General features: G+C 48.4%; 1 protein-coding gene across 4 annotated transcripts in view; it reads left to right on the top strand.

Annotated features, from left to right (window-relative positions):
* The window catches only part of LOC134980700 (uncharacterized), a 151,562-nt gene extending 140,218 nt beyond the window's left edge, over nucleotides 1-11,344 (top strand). For 3 of the 4 annotated variants that reach the window (XR_010190460.1, XM_063947630.1, XM_063947629.1), the window contains 3 exons: nucleotides 3,226-3,268; nucleotides 4,000-4,063; nucleotides 11,021-11,344. Coding sequence is in view for 3 of the 4 variants with exons in the window: in XM_063947630.1 (XP_063803700.1) it covers nucleotides 3,226-3,268; nucleotides 4,000-4,063; nucleotides 11,021-11,202 (289 nt within the window). In the remaining variant the exon portion in view is untranslated. The remainder of the gene's footprint in view (nucleotides 1-3,225; nucleotides 3,269-3,999; nucleotides 4,064-11,020) is intronic. The other variant, XM_063947631.1, reaches the window with a different exon arrangement.
* Nucleotides 11,345-20,332: the final 8,988 nt, after the last annotated feature.

Raw genomic sequence — 20,332 nt, 5'->3', positions numbered from 1 at the left:
TCAAGGTTCCCCTGCACCAGCAGGGAAGAGGTTACTATTCAACCCTATTTGTGGTCCCGAAACCGGACGGTATGGTCAGACCGATTTTGAATCTGAAATCCCTAAACCTGTACATAAAAAGATTAAAATTCAAAATGGAATCTCTCAGGGCGATAATAGCCAACATGGAGGAGGGGGAGTTTATGGTGTCTCTGGACATAAAGGATGCGTACCTTCTTGTCCCCATATATGCCCCCCATCAGGAATACCTGAGATTCGCTGTACAGGATTGTCATTACCAATTTCAGACGTTGCCGTTTGGACTTTCCACGGCACCGAGGATTTTCATCAAGATAATGGCGGAAATGATGGTGGTCCTGCGCAAGCATGGAGTCACAATTATCCCATACTTGGACGATCTCCTGATAAAAGCGAGATCAAGGGAGAAATTGATGAGCAGTGTGGCGCTCTCTCTGAGAGTGCTCCAGCAACACGGTTGGATTCTAAATCTACCGAAGTCACAGTTGATTCCGACAACTCGACTACCGTTCCTAGGTATGATACTGGATACGGAACAAATGAAGGTCTTCCTCCCAATAGAGAAAGCCCAAGGCATCCAGAACATGGTCAGAGACCTGCTAAAACCGAAAAGGGTGTCAGTTCACCAATGCACTCGAGTTCTGGGGGAAATGGTGGCGGCCTACGAGGCCATTCCCTTCGGAAGGTTCCATGCAAGGACTTTTCAATGGGACCTTCTGGACAAGTGGTCCGGGTCCCATCTGCACTTACATCGGAAAATAACTCTGTCCCCAGGAACCAGAGTGTCCCTCCTGTGGTGGTTGCAAAGTGCTCACCTGCTGGAGGGTCGCCGGTTCGGGATTCAGGACTGGATCCTGGTTACCACGGACGCGAGCCTCCAAGGATGGGGAGCGGTTACACAGGGAAAGACTTTTCAGGGTCTTTGGTCAGACCAGGAGCCCTGTCTACACATCAATGTGTTGAAACTCAGGGCCATTTACAACGGCCTTCGACAAGCGGAGAGTTTTCTTCGAAACCTTCCTGTTCGGATTCAATCGGACAATGTCACAGCAGTGGCTCATGTGAACCGCCAAGGCGAGACAAGAAGCAGAGTCGCGATGGCGGAAGCCACAAGGATCCTTCGCTGGGCGGAAAATCATGTAAGCGCTCTGTCGGCTGTCTTCATTCCAGGAGTGGACAACTGGGAAGCAGACTTCCTCAGCAGACACGATCTCCATCCAGGAGAGTGGGGACTTCATCAAGAAGTCTTTGCAGACGTAACACGTCTTTGGGGAACTCCTCAAATAGACATGATGGCGTCACGCCTCAACAAAAAACTTCGGAGGTATTGCACCAGGTCTCGGGACCCTCAGGCAGTAGCAGTAGACGCACTGGTAACACCGTGGGTGTTCGAATCGGTCTACGTGTTTCCTCCTCTTCCTCTCATCACGAAAGTGTTGAGGATCATAAGACGAAGAAGAGTACAGACGATACTCGTTGTCCCAGACTGGCCTCGAAGGGCCTGGTACTCGGATCTACAAGAGATGCTCACAGGAGACCCCTGGCCTCTTCCTCTGAGGGAAGACCTGTTGCAGCAGGGGCCCTGTGTATTTCAAGACTTACCGCGGTTACGTTTGACGGCATGGCGGTTGAACGCCGAATCCTAGCAAAAAAGGGGATTCCGGAAGAGGTCATTCCTACTTTAATAAAGGCTAGGAAGGAGGTGACGATAAAACATTATCACCGTATCTGGCGAAAGTATGTGTCTTGGTGTGAGACTAAGAATGCACCTACGGAAGATTTTCATCTGGGTCGTCTTCTCCACTTCCTACAGACAGGAGTGGATATGGGCCTGAAATTAGGCTCGGTAAAGGTACAGATTTCGGCCCTCTCGATTTTCTTTCAGAAGGAATTGGCTTCTCTTCCAGAAGTCCAGACGTTTGTAAAGGGAGTGCTGCACATTCAGCCCCCTTTTGTGCCTCCAGTGGCACCATGGGACCTGAACGTGGTGTTGCAGTTCCTAAAATCACACTGATTAATCACACCACTTAACAAGGTTGAGTTGACATTTCTTACCTGGAAGGTGGTCATGTTGTTGGCCTTAGCATCAGCAAGGCGAGTGTCAGAATTGGCGGCTCTATCACACAAGAGCCCCTACTTGATTTTTCATGTGGATCGAGCTGAATTGAGGACACGTCCGCAATTTTTGCCTAAAGTGGTTTCATCGTTCCATATGAATCAACCTATTGTGGTGCCGGTGGCTACCGGTGACCTGGAGGATTCCTGGTCCCTGGACGTAGTCAGGGCCTTAAAAATTTATATAGCCAGGACGGCTAGAATTAGGAAAACAGAGGCTCTGTTTGTCCTGTATGCGGCCAATAAGATTGGCGCTCCTGCTTCGAAGCAGACTATTGCTCGCTGGATCTGTAATATGATTCAGCAGGCTCACTCTACGGCTGGATTGCCGTTACCACATTTAGTAAAGGTCCATTCCACTAGGAAGGTGGGCTCTTCTTGGGCGGCTGCCCAAGGCGTCTCGGCTTTACAACTTTGCCGAGCGGCGACTTGGTCGGGGTCAAACACTTTTGCTAAATTCTATAAGTTTGATACCCTGGCTGATGAGGACCTAGCGTTTGCTCAGTCGGTGCTGCAGAGTCGTCCGCACTCTCCCGCCCGATTGGATGCTTTGGTATAAACCCCATGGTCCTTACGGAGTCCCCAGCATCCTCTAGGACGTAAGAGAAAATAAGATTTTAAACATACCGGTAAATCTATTTCTCCTAGTCCGTAGAGGATGCTGGGCGCCCGTCCCAGTGCGGAAACTCTGCAAGACTTGTATATAGTTGTTGCTTACATAAGGGTTATGTTACAGTTAGAATCGGTCTTGGACCGAGGCTGTTATTTGTTCATACTGTTAACTGGTTATGTGTATTCCAGGTTATATGGTATGATTGGTGTGGGCTGGTATGAATCTTGCCCTTAGATTAACAAAATCCTTTCCTCGTATTGTCCATCTCCTCTGGGCACAGTTCTCGAACTGAGGTCTGGAGGAGGGGCATAGAGGAAGGAGCCAGTGCACACCCATACTAAAAGTTCTTTATAGGTGCCCATGTCTCCTGCGGAGCCCGTCTATACCCCATGGTCCTTACGGAGTCCCCAGCATCCTCTACAGACTAGGAGAAAAAGATTTACCGGTAGGTTTAAAATCTTATTTTTTGTATATTGTAGACCACATAAGCATGGGAAGTTTCTGACGAATGGTGTGGTTGTGGTAAGTATATATCTACTACTGGAGCATTTTAGATTAAACATGTGTAACAGTGTTGTACTGCCTTACACATAATGGTACTGTTATATTATGCTGCAAATTGATTATGAATTTGCAGCAATTATGAGGAATACATTTTGAGAAGGATAGTCAAAGTGAGAAATTACCATGGACCGGTCACCTTTACAAAATGAAACCAATATCATACCTGCTGACATTCTGGTAGCCATGTCGGCACAGTGGGGAGGGCGTGGCGGGGGAACAGATGCTGATGCAGAACCTTTGACTCCATCATCGTTAATGCCGGGGTGACTGACATTAAGGCACGGGGGGGGGTCAATTATTGGGCAATTCAACGTTGTCGGACTGCCCACTTTTGGACGACTGCGGGGGCCATTGGCAAATGGGTGGGTGTGCGGGGATTGCTTCCGGCTGAGAGACTTGCCCTCACTGGGAGTCCCAGGAGTGCTGCCTGATTTTTGGGAGCCTCCTGGCCGTTCATGGAGAGTAGGCAAGTATGCAATTTTCCGTCTGTCAGTTGAGTAGGTACTAATAATGACATCGGTGAGGCACAGCAAAACATGTCTGACAGACTGCAGGCCTGAAAGCTTTTCACTGTTAACTAGCCAGTAAAACATTTCACATTCATGAGGTATATTGTTGTTCTGTCAAGTTTCAGGACCAAACTGGATATTTTTGCATGTAAAATCTTACTGACGTTTCTTCTCTTGCAGTCCAGAGAGATGTCCTGTCTTCAAGTATCTATAAACATGGAGAGGATACCCGAGAACATACAAGGTGGGCTGCTATGAGAATGAGGGCCTGGTTCAGAGATGGACGCTAATGTTCATACATAACTGCATCTTATGCTAAAGCAGCAGCTGATGGAAATCGTACAGAGACGCAAACTGGCTGCGGTGCTAATCCTCCGCTTTCCTCCATCCATCACACCATCAGACATTAGGGCAGACATGTGGTTGTCCAGAACATTTGTTGAAACTTACCTGCCAGTGCCAGTGCAACTGCACCTTTGGATGCCTGACTAGCAGCCACGGATTAGCTCTCAGTAATGCCCACCGAATTTGCAAGAGTGATGGCTAGCATTTATCTTCCCTAATACAGTAGTTGTATTTATGAACAGGATTGGGCACAGTACATGGATTTCTGAGCTATTAGCTGTTTGGTATCCGGATGATGGATCTACACTATCCAGGTAGACAGTCATTAGGTTGACACCTTATGGTCGACAGGTACAAAAGGCCGACATGTTCAAAAGGTCAACATGACAATGGTTGAGACATGTTTTTTTACGTTTTCACAAACATTTGTGTGATTTACTATCCATGTGGACATTGATCAGGAATAGTAGCCTGTGGCGAGCAAAGCAGTAGTAGAGCGAGCCACCTTGCCCGAAGCATGATGAGCACCGTACATCCGCTAGGGTCTACGTTTCTACTGATGGTGGTCACACAGAACATGAAATAGACAAGATTTTGGTCAACGAACATGCTTCGACCATTTTTGTGTCGACCTTTTGAACCTGTCGACCTTATCCACTGTCGATCTTTTGTACTTTTTCACCTAATGCATGTCAACCATATGTGATCGACCTATTGACTGTCTACCTAGACAATGTAGATCTATTATACCACACTGGCATATTCTACTGTTTACTAACCACTGGTTAGTGGGATGGTGATTAGGGGCCTAATTCAGCATCAATGATTGGCAATCCATTGGGGAATTGGGACAAAACAGTATGTTAAAATTCCCAAACATGTTTTGGTCAGAATTATCGAATCATGGATTTCCAACATGTTGGATTTTCCCAACCCCCCGACCCAGGCATCATAAGAATGGGGAATCTACAGACTCCGCTCACTTATCATGTGACTCATATGGAAAATAATCTATGGATATATAGAAAGTAAAAACAATGCATACGCTAAGATCAGGGTCACCTCATGGTAATGATTGTTTCTCTAACGTCCTAGTGGATGCTGGGAACTCCGAAAGGACCATGGGGAATAGCGGCTCCGCAGGAGTCTGGGCACAACTAAAAGAAAGCTTTTAGACTACCTGGTGTGCACTGGCTCCTCCCACTATGACCCTCCTCCAAGCCTCAGTTAGATTTTTGTGCCCGGCCGAGCTGGATGCACACTAGGGGCTCTCCTGAGCTCTTAGAAAGAAAGTATATTTTAGGTTTTTTAATTTACAGTGAGACCTGCTGGCAACAGGCTCACTGCAACGAGGGACTAAGGGGAGAAGAAGCGAACCTACCTGCTTGCAGCTAGCTTGGGCTTCTTAGGCTACTGGACACCATTAGCTCCAGAGGGACCTAACGCATGGAACTGGCCTTGGTGTTCGGTCCCGGAGCCGTGCCGCCGTCCCCCTTACAGAGCCAGAAGAAGTCCGGAAAATCGGCGGCATGAAGACTTCGGTCTTCACCAAGGTAGCGCACAGCACTGCAGCTGTGCACCATTGCTTCTCATACACACTTCACACTCCAGTCACTGAGGGTGCAGGGCGCTGGGGGGGGGGGGCGCCCTGAGCAGCAATAAAAACACCTTGGCTGGCAAAACAATCACAATATATAGCCCCAGAGGCTATATATGTGATAATTACCCCTGCCAGAATCCTTAAAAAAGCGGGAGAATAGTCCGCGAAAAAGGGGCGGAGCTATCTCTCTCAGCACACTGGCGCCATTTTTCCCTCACAGTTCCGCTGGAAGGAAGCTCCCTGGCTCTCCCCTGCAGTCTACACTACAGAAAAGGGTAAAAAAGAGAGGGGGGCACTAAATTTAGGCGCAGTAAATATTATAGCAGCTATAGGGGACATAATTCAGTTAGTCCCTGCATTATATAGCGCTCTGGTGTGTGCTGGCATACTCTCTCTCTGTCTCCCCAAAGGGCTTCTGTGGGGTCCTGTCCTCTGTTAGAGCATTCCCGGTGTGTGTGCGGTGTGTCGGTACGGCTGTGTCGACATGTTTGAGGAGGAAAATTATGTGGAGGCGGAGCAGATGCCTATAGAAGTGATGTCACCCCCTGCGGGGCAGACACCTGAGTGGATGGTTTTATGGAAGGAATTACGTGCAAGTGTCGTCTCCTTACAAAAAAAAAAAAATTGACGACATGCCAAATGCGGGACAGCCAGCTTCTCAGCTCGTGCCTGTCCAGGTGTCTCAAAGGCCATCAGGGGCTCTAAAACGCCCGCTACCTCAGATGGCAGACGCAGATGTCGACACGGATACTGATACCAGTGTCGACGACGATGAGTCTAATCTAATGTCCACTAAGGCCATTCGTTGCATGATTGAGGCAATGAAAGAGGTGTTACACATTTCAGATCTAAACCCAGGTACCACTAAAAAGGGTATTATGTTTGGGGAGAAAAAACTACCCGTAGTTTTTCCCCCATCTGAAGAATTAAGTGAAGTGTGTGAAGAAGCGTGGGCTTTCCCTGATAAAAGATTGATAATCTCAAAAAAATTACTAATGGCGTTCCCTTTCCCGCCAGAGGATAGGGCACGTTGGGAAACACCTCCTAGGGTGGATAAAGCGCTCACACGTTTGTCTAAAAAGGTGGCACTTCCGTCTCCGGATACGGCCGCCCTGAAGGAGCCTGCGGATAGAAAGCAGGAGGCGATCCTGAAGTCTATATATACACACACACAGGCATTATACTTAGACCAGCTATTGCGTCAGCATGGATGTGCAGTGCTGCCGCTGCATGGTCAGATTCCCTGTCAGAAAATATTGACACCCTAGACAGGGACACTATTCTGCTAACCATAGAGCATATAAAAGACTCAGTCTTATACATGAGAGATGCACAGAGGGAGATCTGCCGGCTGGCATCTAAAATAAGTGCATTGTCCATTTCTGCTAGGAGAGGCTTATGGACTCGGCAGTGGACAGGGGATGCAGATTCCAAAAGGCACATGGAAGTTTTGCCTTATAAGGGTGAGGAGTTATTCGGGGATGGTCTCTCGGACCTCGTTTCCACAGCAACAGCTGGGAAGTCAGCATTTTTACCCCATGTTCCCTCACAGCCTAAAAAAGCGCCGTTTTATCAGGTACAGTCCTTTCGGACCCAGAAAAACAGGCGAGGAAAAGGCGGGTCCTTTCTGTCCAGAGGCAGAGGTAGAGGTAGGGGAAAAAGGCTGCAACAAACAGCTGGTTCCCAGGAGCAAAAGTCCTCCCCCGCTTCTTCCAAGTCCGCCGCATGACGGTGGGGCTCCACAGGTGGAGCCAGGTACGGTGGGGGGCCGCCTCAAAAATTTTAGCGATCAGTGGGCTTGCTCACAGGTGGATCCCTGGATCTTTCAAGTAGTGTCTCAGGGGTACAAGCTGGAATTCGAGGTGTCTCCCCCCCGCCGTTTCCTCAAATCTGCCTTGCCAACAACTCCCTCGAACAGGGAGGCTGTACTAGAGGCAATTCACAAGCTGTATTCCCAGCAGGTGATAGTCAAGGTGCCCCTACTTCAATAAGGACGGGGTTACTATTCCACACTGTTTGTGGTACCGAAACCGGACGGTTCGGTGAGACCCATTTTAAATTTGAAATCCTTGAACACATACATAAAAAAATTCAAGTTCAAGATGGAATCGCTCAGGGCGGTTATTGCAAGTCTAGACAAGGGGGATTACATGGTATCCCTAGACATCAAGGAAGCTTACCTGCATGTCCCCATTTATCATTCTCACCAGGAGTACCTCAGATTTGCGGTACAGAATTGCCATTACCAATTCCAGACGCTGCCGTTTGGTCTGTCCACGGCACCGAGGGTGTTTACCAAGGTAATGGCGGAAATGATGATACTCCTTCGAAAAAAGGGAGTTTTAATTATCCCATACTTGGACGATCTCCTAATAAAGGCGAGATCCAGGGAGCAGTTGTTGGTAGGAGTAGCACTATCTCAGGAGGTGCTACACCAGCACGGTTGGATTCTGAATATTCCAAAGTCACAGCTGGTTCCGACGACACGTCTACTGTTCCTGGGAATGATTCTGGACACAGTCCAGAAAAAGGTGTTTCTCCCGGAGGAGAAAGCCAAGGAGCTGTCATCTCTAGTCAGAAACCTCCTGAAACCAAAACAGGTGTCGGTGCATCACTGCACGCGAGTCCTGGGAAAGATGGTGGCTTCTTACGAAGCAATTCCTTTCGGCAGGTTCCATGCCAGAATCTTTCAGTGGGACCTGTTGGACCAATGGTCCGGATCGCATCTTCAGATGCATCGGCTGATAACCCTGTCTCCAAGAACCAGGGTGTCTCTGCTGTGGTGGCTGCAGAGTGCTCATCTTCTAGAGGGCCGCAGATTCGGCATACAGGACTGAGTCCTGGTGACCACGGATGCCAGCCTTCGAGGCTGGGGGGCAGTCACACAGGGAAGAAACTTCCAAGGACTATGGTCAAGTCAGGAGACTTCCCTGCACATAAATATTCTGGAACTGAGGGCCATTTACAATGCCCTAAGTCAGGCAAAAACCCTGCTTCAAAACCAGCCGGTACTGATCCAGTCAGACAACATCACGGCGGTCGCCCATGTAAACCGACAGGGCGGCACGAGAAGCAGGACGGCAATGGCAGAAGCCACAAGGATTCTCCGATGGGCAGAAAATCACGTGTTAGCACTGTTCATTCCGGGAGTGGACAACTGGGAAGCAGACTTCCTCAGCAGGCACGACCTCCACCCGGGAGAGTGGGGACTTCATCCAGAAGTCTTCACACTGATTGTAAATCGTTGGGAACGGCCACAGGTGGACATGATGGCGTCCCGCCTAAACAAAAAACTAGAGAGATATTGCGCCAGGTCAAGGGACCCTCAGGCGATAGCGGTGGACGCTCTAGTGACACCGTGGGTGTACCAGTCGGTTTATGTGTTCCCTCCTCTGCCTCTCATACCAAAGGTACTGAGAATAATAAGAAAACGAGGAGTAAGGACAATACTCGTGGTTCCGGATTGGCCAAGAAGAGCTTGGTACCCGGAACTTCATGAGATGATCTCAGAGGACCCATGGCCTCTGCCGCTCAGACAGGACCTGCTGCAGCAGGGGCCCTGTCTGTTCCAAGACTTACCGCGGCTGCGTTTGACGGCATGGCGGTTGAACGCCGGATCCTAAAGGAAAAGGGCATTCCGGAGGATGTCATTCCTACGCTGATTAAAGCCAGGAAAGATGTAACTGTAAAACATTATCACCGCATATGGCGGAAATATGTTGCTTGGTGTGAGGCCAATAAGGCCCCAACAGAGGAATTTCAGCTGGGTCGATTTCTGCACTTCCTACAGGCAGGAGTGTCTATGGGCCTAAAATTAGGCTCCATTAAGGTGCAGATATCGGCTCTGTCGATTTTCTTCCAAAAAGAACTAGCTTCACTACCTGAAGTTCAGACATTTGTAAAAGGAGTGCTGCATATTCAGCCCCCTTTTGTGCCTCCAGTGGCACCCTGGGATCTCAACGTGGTGTTGAATTTCCTAAAATCACATTGGTTTAAGCCACTAAAGACCATGGATCTAAAATATCTCACGTGGAAAGTGGTCATGTTATTGGCCTTGGCTTCGGCCAGGCGTGTATCAGAATTGGCGGCTTTGTCATTTAAAAGCCCTTATCTGATTTTCCATATGGATAAGGCAGAATTGAGGACTCGTCCCCAGTTTCTCCCTAAGGTGGTATCAGCTTTTCACTTGAACCAACCTATTGTAGTGCCTGCGGCTACTAGCGACTTGGAGGATTCCAAGTTGCTGGACGTAGTCAGGGCCTTAAAAATATATGTTTCCAGGACGGCTGGAGTCAGGAAAACTGACTCGCTATTTATCCTGTATGCACCCAACAAACTGGGTGCTCCTGCTTCTAAGCAGACTATTGCTCGCTGGATTTGTAGCACAATTCAGCTGGCGCATTCTGCGGTTGGACTGCCGCGTCCTAAATCAGTTAAAGCCCATTCTAAAAGGAAGGTGGTCTCATCTTGGGCGGCTGCCCGAGGGGTCTCGGCTTTACAACTTTGCCGAGCTGCTACTTGGTCATGGGCAAACACGTTTGCTAAATTCTACAAATTTGATACCCTGGCTGAGGAGGACCTTGAGTTCTCTCATTCGGTGCTGCAGAGTCATCCGCACTCTCCCGCCCGTTTGGGAGCTTTGGTATAATCCCCACGGTCCTTTCGGAGTTCCCAGCATCCACTAGGACGTTAGAGAAAATAAGATTTTACTCACCGGTAAATCTATTTCTCGTAGTCCGTAGTGGATGCTGGGCGCCCGTCCCAAGTGCGGATTGTCTGCAATAATTGTACATAGTTATTGTTCACTAACGGGTTATTGTTTTGAGCCATCTGTTGAGAGGCTCAGTTATGTTTCATACTGTTAACTGGATATGGTATCACGTGTTATACAGTGTGATTGGTGTGGCTGGTATGAGTCTTACCCGCGATTCAAAAATCCTTCCTTATTGTGTCAGCTCTTCCGGGCACAGTATCCTAACTGAGGCTTGGAGGAGGGTCATAGTGGGAGGAGCCAGTGCACACCAGGTAGTCTAAAAGCTTTCTTTTAGTTGTGCCCAGACTCCTGTGGAGCCGCTATTCCCCATGGTCCTTTCGGAGTTCCCAGCATCCACTACGGACTACGAGAAATAGATTTACCGGTGAGTAAAATCTTATTTTTTCACATCTACTGCATGTGACTACACTGCCATGTGCATCACACAGACCACGTCAGACACTTGAGGATGCCTAATATTTACATTTCTTCTTGTTCATTAGGCAGACAACTTATATTGTCCGCGGAAGATTCTTGTGAAAGGATGTTCAAAGTAGATCTAAGTCCCGCCACAGGTTCTGATTGCATACATTCCTGCTTATTTCATTGCATCAGAAACTGGAACCCGGAGCTCATAGTCCGCTTGGAGGTACAAGGGTTGGAAGTGTATTTAGTAATTTGTTGACAAACATGCTGTAATACGATGCAATCTGTTCCATTAGTGTAATCACACCAGGACAAGCCAGAACATAGCCCTGGTACTTTTTTTGGCTATCAGAGTGCAGTCAAAGTGAAACAATAAAAGAGAAGCTCATATTGTTTTATTGTGCTGGCTCCGGGTCTTATATTTTGTGCATCAGCAAATGCAGCTGTCCCTGCGATCCCTACCACTACCGATTCAGCCAGTAATTAGTATTGGCGGAACGTTACAAGACAGTGTTAGGGTCCATTAGTGATTATAAATAGGCCCCATGTTAGGCTGACCATATTATCCCTTTAACCTGGGACACTCATGAATTACACAGGTTCTGTGGCTGGCTGGCTGACTACAAGCCTGTATTTTACCTGGTTTTAAGCAGCCACAGAACCTGTGCAATTCATGAGTGTCCTAGGTAAAAGGGATAATATAGTCAGCCTACATATGGTCCCCCTTTAGACCTTGCCGAATATATAGTCTATATAATGTATAACTCCAACACAGTCCTGCTTTGGTTGTCCAAACTCCCATTCAGATGCCCAAAGTGTTGACTTTTTCTTTTGCACCTCAAAAGGCTGCAAGGAAAACTGTCATCCCCGAAGCTACCGGGCATCTAAAAGGAGCAATAATTGAATTGCTCCATTTTGCGCCTCCCAGTGGTAGCTGTGGAGTAAAAACAATTGAATCAGCCCCATAGTGTACTTTGCATGAAAACTTTTCATTTGTATAACAGTGACGTTGAAGGGGTGGGGAGGAGGCAGAGGAAGGGCTGCATTCATAGAAATGGGAGAGTGTCACCCCTGTTTTCTAGGAGGGGAGATCCAGGGGTCTGAAGACACCGCTTCCATTGGCCAACTGTGCAAGCTAAGGCTTCCTCAGCTGGCTGGCTGTGTGGAACATCATGACCAATGGTCGCGATGGTGGATCCTAGCTTTCTACGTCGGTCGCAGTGCTGGGATTGCAGTTACATGCAGGAGAGACATCTCTGCATTTTCATCCATCTCTGAATCGGGCCCTGTAGCCTGTCGATGGTGGGCTCAGCGATAAAGTGATCTATTCTGGAAGGTTCTTTTTCCAATATTCCCCAAGAAAAGGCGAAAGAACGGATACCATAGTGTCAGAGGCGGAACTACCATTGGTGCAGCAGGTGCTTTGCACCGTGGACCCTTAAGGACTAAGGGGCCCATGGCTGCCCAGACCAGCAAAGAGTTATCCCCTGGCCCCCCTGCAGACCATTTTAAGCAATGTCAGATGAATGGCTCAGTGCAGGGAGCAGGGTGAGCACCTCTGCCTAAGGGAACTGCTCCTATCTCCCCGTCACCCTCACCCTACTTTTCGCTGTCACCCTCTGTCTCCCCCTACCTTCTGCTGTCACTATATGCCTCTCTATGTCAACTTCTGCCTCCTCTTGCTTTACTCTGTAACCCACTGCCGTGTGGCATATTGTGGACTTGGGTTGAGGTAGAAGAGGGGGGCCCAAATGATATTTTTGCACCCGAGCCCACCACTCAGAAGTTCTGCCACTGCATAGTGTATACCAGTATGGATGTGGAGGACTACAGTAAATCTTTGGATTTTACTCCTTCTGTTATTATTGAGAATGCAGCTTGGACTTTTATATATACTCTGATGATGCAGTAAAAACACCAGAGAAATAGTTAGTGAACATAAACTACAAGGCAGAGCCGTAAGGAGGGGTGTGCGGCTGCACAGGGTGGGACAGCCTGGGGGCAGAAGCAGCTGTACCTGCCCTCGGCTTCAGTCCGTCCCCTCCTCCGGCTAAAGGCTCTCGCACTGTGTGGGGATAGGCACTATGGGGGTCATTCAGAGTTGATCGCAGCCAGCAACTTTTTGCTACTGGTGCGATCAACTAATCCCCACCTATGGGGGAGTGTATTTTAGCATAGCAGGGCTGCGATCGCTTGTGCAGTCCTGCTTAGCTAAAAAAGTTTTGTGTAAAACAAGACCAGCCCTGGACATACTTACCCTGTGCAACGGTCTCAGCGTTGATGGGGCCGGCTTTGACATCACACCTCCGCCCACCGTTCGCCTGGACACGCCTGCATTTTACTTACCACTCCCCGAAAATGGCAGGAAACGGTAAGGTGACACCCTGGAACGCCCTCTTGCTGTCCATCTTCTTGCGGTCGCCGCTGTGACCGCTTTCTTCGTTGCTAGCATCGTTGCCGCCGGGCAACGACGCGCGTGTGCAATGCGCACGTCACGCATGCCGGACCCGCTTGCACTGCAGCGAAGAACCGCTGCGAGTGAACGGGTCGGAATGACCCCCTATGTCTTCTCTCCTAGTGCTGTGGAAGCTGTGCTGCTGCGTGGAGTGTGTGTGACATACTCTGAGCCGCAGCTAGTGAGACAATCAATGTACCCCCCCCCCCCCCCCCGCTCTCTGGGGTGATTAGTAATGACAGTGCGAGCACTGTCCAGGGGGCGGGTGAAGGACAGGGCACATTGGTGCCCTGTTATATGGCTGCGGCAATGCTTTGCATATAGCACATGTGCAGATGCAAATGTCTGCATTTTTGCAAACGTCCGTTTAATTCTTTGTGAGACCTGTCTTTCCATGAAAAAGGAAGTATCGGATCATGAACTGGTGGTGAGAATATGATGACACGTAATCACCTTGTATTATGGGAGTTTCATATGCCTGTATCAAATGCTCCATGTGATTCTGGGGTAGGTATATGACCAGGCATTATGGGAGAGACTGGTGTCGGCACACGTTATGTGCGCTGATACTGCTTCTCCCCCATGAAAGAAAGTAGTGATTACCGGCAAATGCCCCCAGTCAATGTCAATAGCTGCAAGTGTCGTTGCCCTATTCACAGCCAACGTAGTGGCTGCTGCAGATACCGAGCTCCTCGCTGTATGGGAGTTCTTGCAATGCTAGCGAGATCTCGCTCATGCCCTGTGGAGCCGGCTGGGGGTGAGATACAGCACATCAGCACAAGGCTGATGCACTGTGTGGGCTCTGACAGGCATTGTTTTCACTCCAGCAGCCGAGATGTTAATATATGGAAAACTAGGATACTGCTATCAGCGCCTACAAAGAGTAAATTATTATAAATAAAATAAAAGGAACTCTTGAGAGACTGCGCTGCCGTGCACAATTTGTGAACGTGAAAGTGGGAATGGAAAGTTGACAAACGGCTGCGCTGTGTCTCAAGAGAAAAATAAAAAGATGAGAGCCGTTATAAGCAAACTAATTTATTAACCATAAAGGAGGTTAAAAGACACCTGGTTATGAACAAACATACATAAAGCTATAAAAACACCTTAATGGTCTCTTGTAAACGAAGTCTTACTTATCAGTATAAAGAACAGTCTTTGAAAAAAGATCCGTGGTCACTGAATGCTGGTGATGGGGCTAGTGGTTAGTATGTGATTATAACCGCCCCTAAGATTCCAATTAATCAATTTCACCGGGTTCAATCATGAATGCTTGTTGTTACCTCTCTGTGTGGGCTGGTGTTTAAACCGGGCGTCCCCGGTCTAAGTCCTGCAATGCCCACGGGCGCTCAGCAGCGGGAGGAAAAAAAGGACCAAGCCGCCAGTGTCGATGTCTGGTCGGGAGCGGTGTAAGACACTACCGCAGTCGATGGAAAGGAACCGTCAGAAGGAAATCAGATGGATCAGTGCTTGTGGATACGGAGAGAGACCTCAACAGGTGTATTGGAGGTGGAGTCCTAACGCGTTTCGTCACGTTCCACGTGACTTTATCAAAGGTATATATGAGATGTTAATATATATCTCGTGAGGAGTGCTTCTAGCAAGTAGAGCCATCGTAACGCTCTAGTACATCTACCTGTCTGAGTCTTGCATATGGGTCTCTTGCACTTAGCATGGGGCTGGTGCAAGGACCGATACTTAATAAGACAGTCAGAGGCGGACTGAGGCTTGTAACGGGCACACCTCCCCAGGGTTGGACTGACCCACAGGGGAAACCACCGGTGGGCCCCACTGCCTGGGGGGCCAAACCCCCTCCTCTAGGGATCAGGTTTCAGACTGTGCACTTGAATTATACATTTATTAATGTTACCTTATACTGCACATTACTATGGTGTATTTTCTATAGTGCATTGCTGTTATAAATGTGGTACATTATCATGCATGCACTATCAGCATTTACTCTATTTATCAAGGGGCCCAGACCATGCACTCTCTAATGGTTAGCCAAGCCTCTGCGGCAGCTGGCCACACCCCCTCTGAAGACTGGCCACACCCCAAAATATAGGCCCCTACCATTGCATTCCCCCGGTGGGTCCTTCATACCCCAGTTCGACAATGCACCTCCCAGGTGCCCACTCATGTAACGTGAGCATGGCCACCCATCACGGGGGACATGCTGCAAGACATGGGGCAGGGCATGCCAGCAAAGTGGAGTCCCGGAAGGTGGAGCTGCTTTGGCCAGGTATCCAGATGGCAGGACAGGCCCATCAGGCCAGAAGGGGTAGATGACCTGTCCAGTTGTGATGACAGTTGCAGCGGCCGACATAAATTAGAGTACGGCATGGGTTTACACTTGCACACACACAAATTCCCGCATTAGTTAAACAGTGGCTTGCATCAACACAAGTCTGCAACTACAGCCACTCGGCGTGCTACTTAAAATCAGCCAGTACTGCATTTATTATATCTGACAGATTTAAAGATGAAGTGATAACGTGTTAGTGATTTGTAAAGGCAAGATAACACCAACTGGCATATTCTAATATACTGTAATAACAGATTGTATGAGAAAAGTACAAATATAATAATAATAATAATAATAATAATAATAATAATAATAATAATAATAATAGTAAAAGGGGAATGGTCATCAGAATGGTGGAATGTTAAACAACCAGAATATAGAATACAAGTTTGTGTGCTAATTAGTTAAAAACTAAATTAAATTATCTCCCATATATTTATTTACACTTTTAGTAAAGAATTGTTTCCATCTTGCTGCAATTGTAAAAAATCAATTAAAAAATAAAATCAAGATTTGCGTAGGAAACAAGATTATATTGAATAAAATAGATATTGGGGTACATTTTCCAACCCTCAGTTTGTTAGAGCCACCAACGATTGGTGGCTTTGACTGGTGGATTTAAAACAACTACAGACACCCTAAATCAGGGTACTTAAGCAATTATTTTTGTTGCCGCTTTAAACCATCGGTCAAATCCACTGATCATCGAGATGTGTTCATGCATGGGCAGCAAATGATCCTTGGGGGTAATTCAGTCCTGATTACTAGGCTGCGTTTTCGCAAAGCGGGCGTTCAGGTCAAAACTGCACATGCGCAGGCACGTCGCATGGGTACAAAGCGGATCGCCGTTCAGCTATGGGTTTGTGTTTAGAATCCATTTGCACGGGTGAACGCAAGGAGATTGACAGGAAGAGGGCGTTTGTGGGTAGGAACTGGCCGTTTTCAAGGAGTGTCTGGAAAAACGCAGGCGTGTCCAAGCGTTTGCAGGGTGGGTTCCTGATATCAATTCCAGTCCCAGACAGGCTGATCGCAGCGGCTGAGTAAATCCTGGGCTCTGCTACACATGCGTTCGCACACTTGCACAGCTAAAATACACTCCCCCTGTAGGCGGTGATTATCCGATCGCAGCAGTGCAAAAATCGCTTGCTAGCGATCAGGTCTGAATTACCCCCCTTGTGTACAAGTCACAATCTTCAGTGTGCAACTGCAGAAGCAAAGATACGCCTCCTGACAGGCAAGTGCAAATTTGCTGGTCTGCATTTGCCCGAACTTTGACCACTGTATGCGATATGCTCCATCCCAACTTAGTTCTACCTCTCTGGGCATGAAGTTTGATAAGTGCATAATTCATTCAACCCTGCTATCACGCATCGGCATGTGTACAAAATGCTGTATGCAATACTTTAGTATATGAATCAGATAGCTGACATGGGGCCGGATGTAATCAAGACAGAGTTGACCAGAGGGGTGTAGTACGGTATGCCGGCGCTCGGGCTCCCGGCGACCAGCATACCGGTGCCGGGAGCCCGACCGCCGGCATACCGACAGCGTGGCGAGCGCTAAGGAGCCCCTTGCGGGCTCGCTGTGCTCACCACTCTGCGGGCACGGTGGCGCGCCACAGTATTTTATTCTTCCTCCAGGGGGGTCGTGGACCCCCACGAGGGAGAATAGCTGTCGGTATGCCGGGTGTCGGGATTCCGGCGCCGGTATAATGTGCGTCGGGATTTCGACATTCGGCATACTGAAGACCACCCGGCCAGAGTTGCAGGTTCCTGGTCCGAACTCGGACAAGGCAAAACCATGCCATGTAAATGATTACCGTTTTAAAAAACGTCCAAGTTCAGCTGGAAACCCGCACCATCAGCCAACTTGGAATTTACACATGGCCCCTGTCAACAGGCTCCCAGTGACAACAGTTAACATGTTGACATTCACAATGACATTCGACGTGTTCAACATGACGAGAGAGAATGTCGACAATGCTATTTTACCCTAACTGCAGCCTAAACCTAATGCTGATATCTTTATAATGTATTGATGCATAAGATTGACATTTTGAACATGTCAACATTATGTCAATGTCAACATGCTAAATGTCGATATGTTGTATGTCGGCATTCTGACGGAATATATCAACATTCTGAAGAAACATTTATTGCATAAGGTATTGCAGTCTAATATTGCTATTTATTAATGCTATAATGCTACTTTGTTCTAAACAGTCATTGGCACGTAGGTTTAGTTGCGTGGCTAAAACCGTCGCAGTTATTGGGTATGAACCAATAACCAGTGAGACCAAACAATGAACTCAACCAATACATTCACATTTATTTTAGTACAGTTATATATTGGTTACTCCCAAAGTGCAAATACATCATTGTGCAGATTTCAGTCACCGTATTGCTTAGTAATGCCTTGGTCAGAGGGTACCAGGGGTGTATTATGGTAGCTGTGGATTTATCACTGTAGATCTGTAGGGTGCCTACTGTATGCCCATTAGGGTGCCACTTCTGAGCAATGTTTTCAATCCCGGGATTGGCTTCTTTTCAATGTGTCCCACCCCCCTTACCCTACCCAGCCCAGCCCAGCCCAGCCAACATACCCTTATCTGGACGGGAGGGAGGGTGGGCCACTTGCTGGGAGGCAGCGAGATCCGGCCGGCGGGAGGCTGGCTGTGCAGCGTGACCTTTGACTTCACGTCATGCTGCGCAGTGTGCACAGCTGGGGTGAGGGGGAACCGGGCAGCGTCTGAGCCTCCTGAGGACGTGCAACGCTGCCCGACATAGAAAAAACTAAGGTGGTGGCCAATCCCGAAATCCCCAGGATTGGCCAATTTTAGGCCGGGATCTCACCGATTGGCCATCTTGATGCCCATATCAGCCTTAAATGTCCTTACAACAGGGGTTAGATTTGTATTTCACCCAGGCAAGGCAAGTGGCAGGAGAGAAAATCCCAAGTGGTGTGATTATATACATAACATGGAAACCAAATGGGCTGTGTGTCAGTAACCATATTCTTAGGTAAAGATTTGTTGTACTTTTCAGCAGAAACTACCCAGCTATAGACATTAACACAACAGAATTATGTAGTTAGCTGGCAAATAAGACTCAAACATACTGACATGTAATCTAAATGTATTAATAACTTCTGTACTATTACTCCTAGTCAGTACAGCAACATTGTAACCATAATGATTCACGTGTGTACAATGATGCTATGGCTCCTTTAGACCAATGGCCAACATGGGCCTGTCACTGGCACTTATAGGGGCCGATTTATCAGTATCCGCATCCTCAGATGCGGATGTGAGGTTAGAAAATCGAGCAAACTCTCAATGCGAGTACTGATTACATTGCATGGATGTAACAATAATCGCATGCAGGGACAGAGCTCGTCATAAAAAAATAAAAAATAAAAAATACCCCCTGGAGCCATTGATTGATGCTCCTGCAGGGCTGCCGGGCATCGGATCCTGTGCACTGCCGTGACCCCCAGTGTTTTAAAGTGAGCTGCTGTTTTGCAGCATCACTTTACTACACCTGAGGTCACAGCAGCGCACAGGTCCCGATGACAGGCAGCCCGCACTGGAGCACTGATCACTGGCTCCCAGGACCGGTGCAAGGTTTCTTAGCACCCTAGGCAAATCTTCAGTGCCCCCCCCCCCCCATGAGGGGGAGGCAGAGACGGGCCCCAGACATAGAGAGTCGGGGAGAGAGCGAGTGTCAGGGAGAGAGAGAGAGACAGTGTCAGAGAGTGACAGTTTCAGGCAGGGAGGGAGAGACAGTGTCACAGAGTGAGAGAGATAGTGTCAGGGAGAGAGTGTCAGAGAGTGACAGTTTCAGGCAGGGAGGGAGAGACAGTGTCAGGGAGAGATAGTGTCAGGAAGAGAGAGAGAGACAGTGTGTGTGTGTGTGTGTGTGTGGGGGGGGGGAGCAGAGAGACAGTGGCCCTCATTCCGAGTTGATCGCTCGCTAGCTATTTTTAGCAGCCGTGCAAACGCATAGTCGCCGCCCACGGGGGAGTGTATTTTTACTATTTTAGCATAGCGGGAGTGCGAACGCCTGTGCAGCAGAGCGCCTGCAAACACATTTTGTGCAGAACTAGACCAGCCCTGTAGTTACTTATTCTTTGCGATGATTGCTGCGACGAGTGACGCGGTAATGACGTCAGATACCCGCCCAGCAAACACCCGGCCACGCCTGTGTTTTTCCAAACACTCCCAGAAAACGGTCAGTTGCCACCAAGAAACTCCCACTACCTGTCAATCTCTCTGCGTTCGGCACTGTGACTGAAAGCGTCGCTAGAACCTGCGCAAAACCACATCGCTCGTTGTACCCGTACGACGCGCGTGCGCATTTCAGTGCATACGCATGCGCAGATTAGCCCTGTTTTGCCATGATCGCTGTGCTGTGAAAATCCGTAGCGAGCGATCAACTCGGAATGAGGGCCCGTGTTAGGGAGATAGAGAAAAAAGACAGAGAGGAGCAAGAGAGAGAGCGTCAGGGAAAGACCGAGAGAGGGAGAGCCAGCAGGAGATACAGTACACTACCTGAGTACAGCACAGCACAGCAGGGATGACCATCGACCATCAATTATTCTGAATCATCGATGATTTAGCCTCGATGTCGA

The sequence above is a fragment of the Pseudophryne corroboree genome, chromosome 12 (assembly GCF_028390025.1).
Source record: "Pseudophryne corroboree isolate aPseCor3 chromosome 12, aPseCor3.hap2, whole genome shotgun sequence".
Lineage (NCBI taxonomy): Eukaryota > Metazoa > Chordata > Amphibia > Anura > Myobatrachidae > Pseudophryne > Pseudophryne corroboree.
The sequence above is the reverse complement of the archived record's forward strand: the minus strand, read 5'-3'. Positions and strand labels throughout refer to the sequence as shown.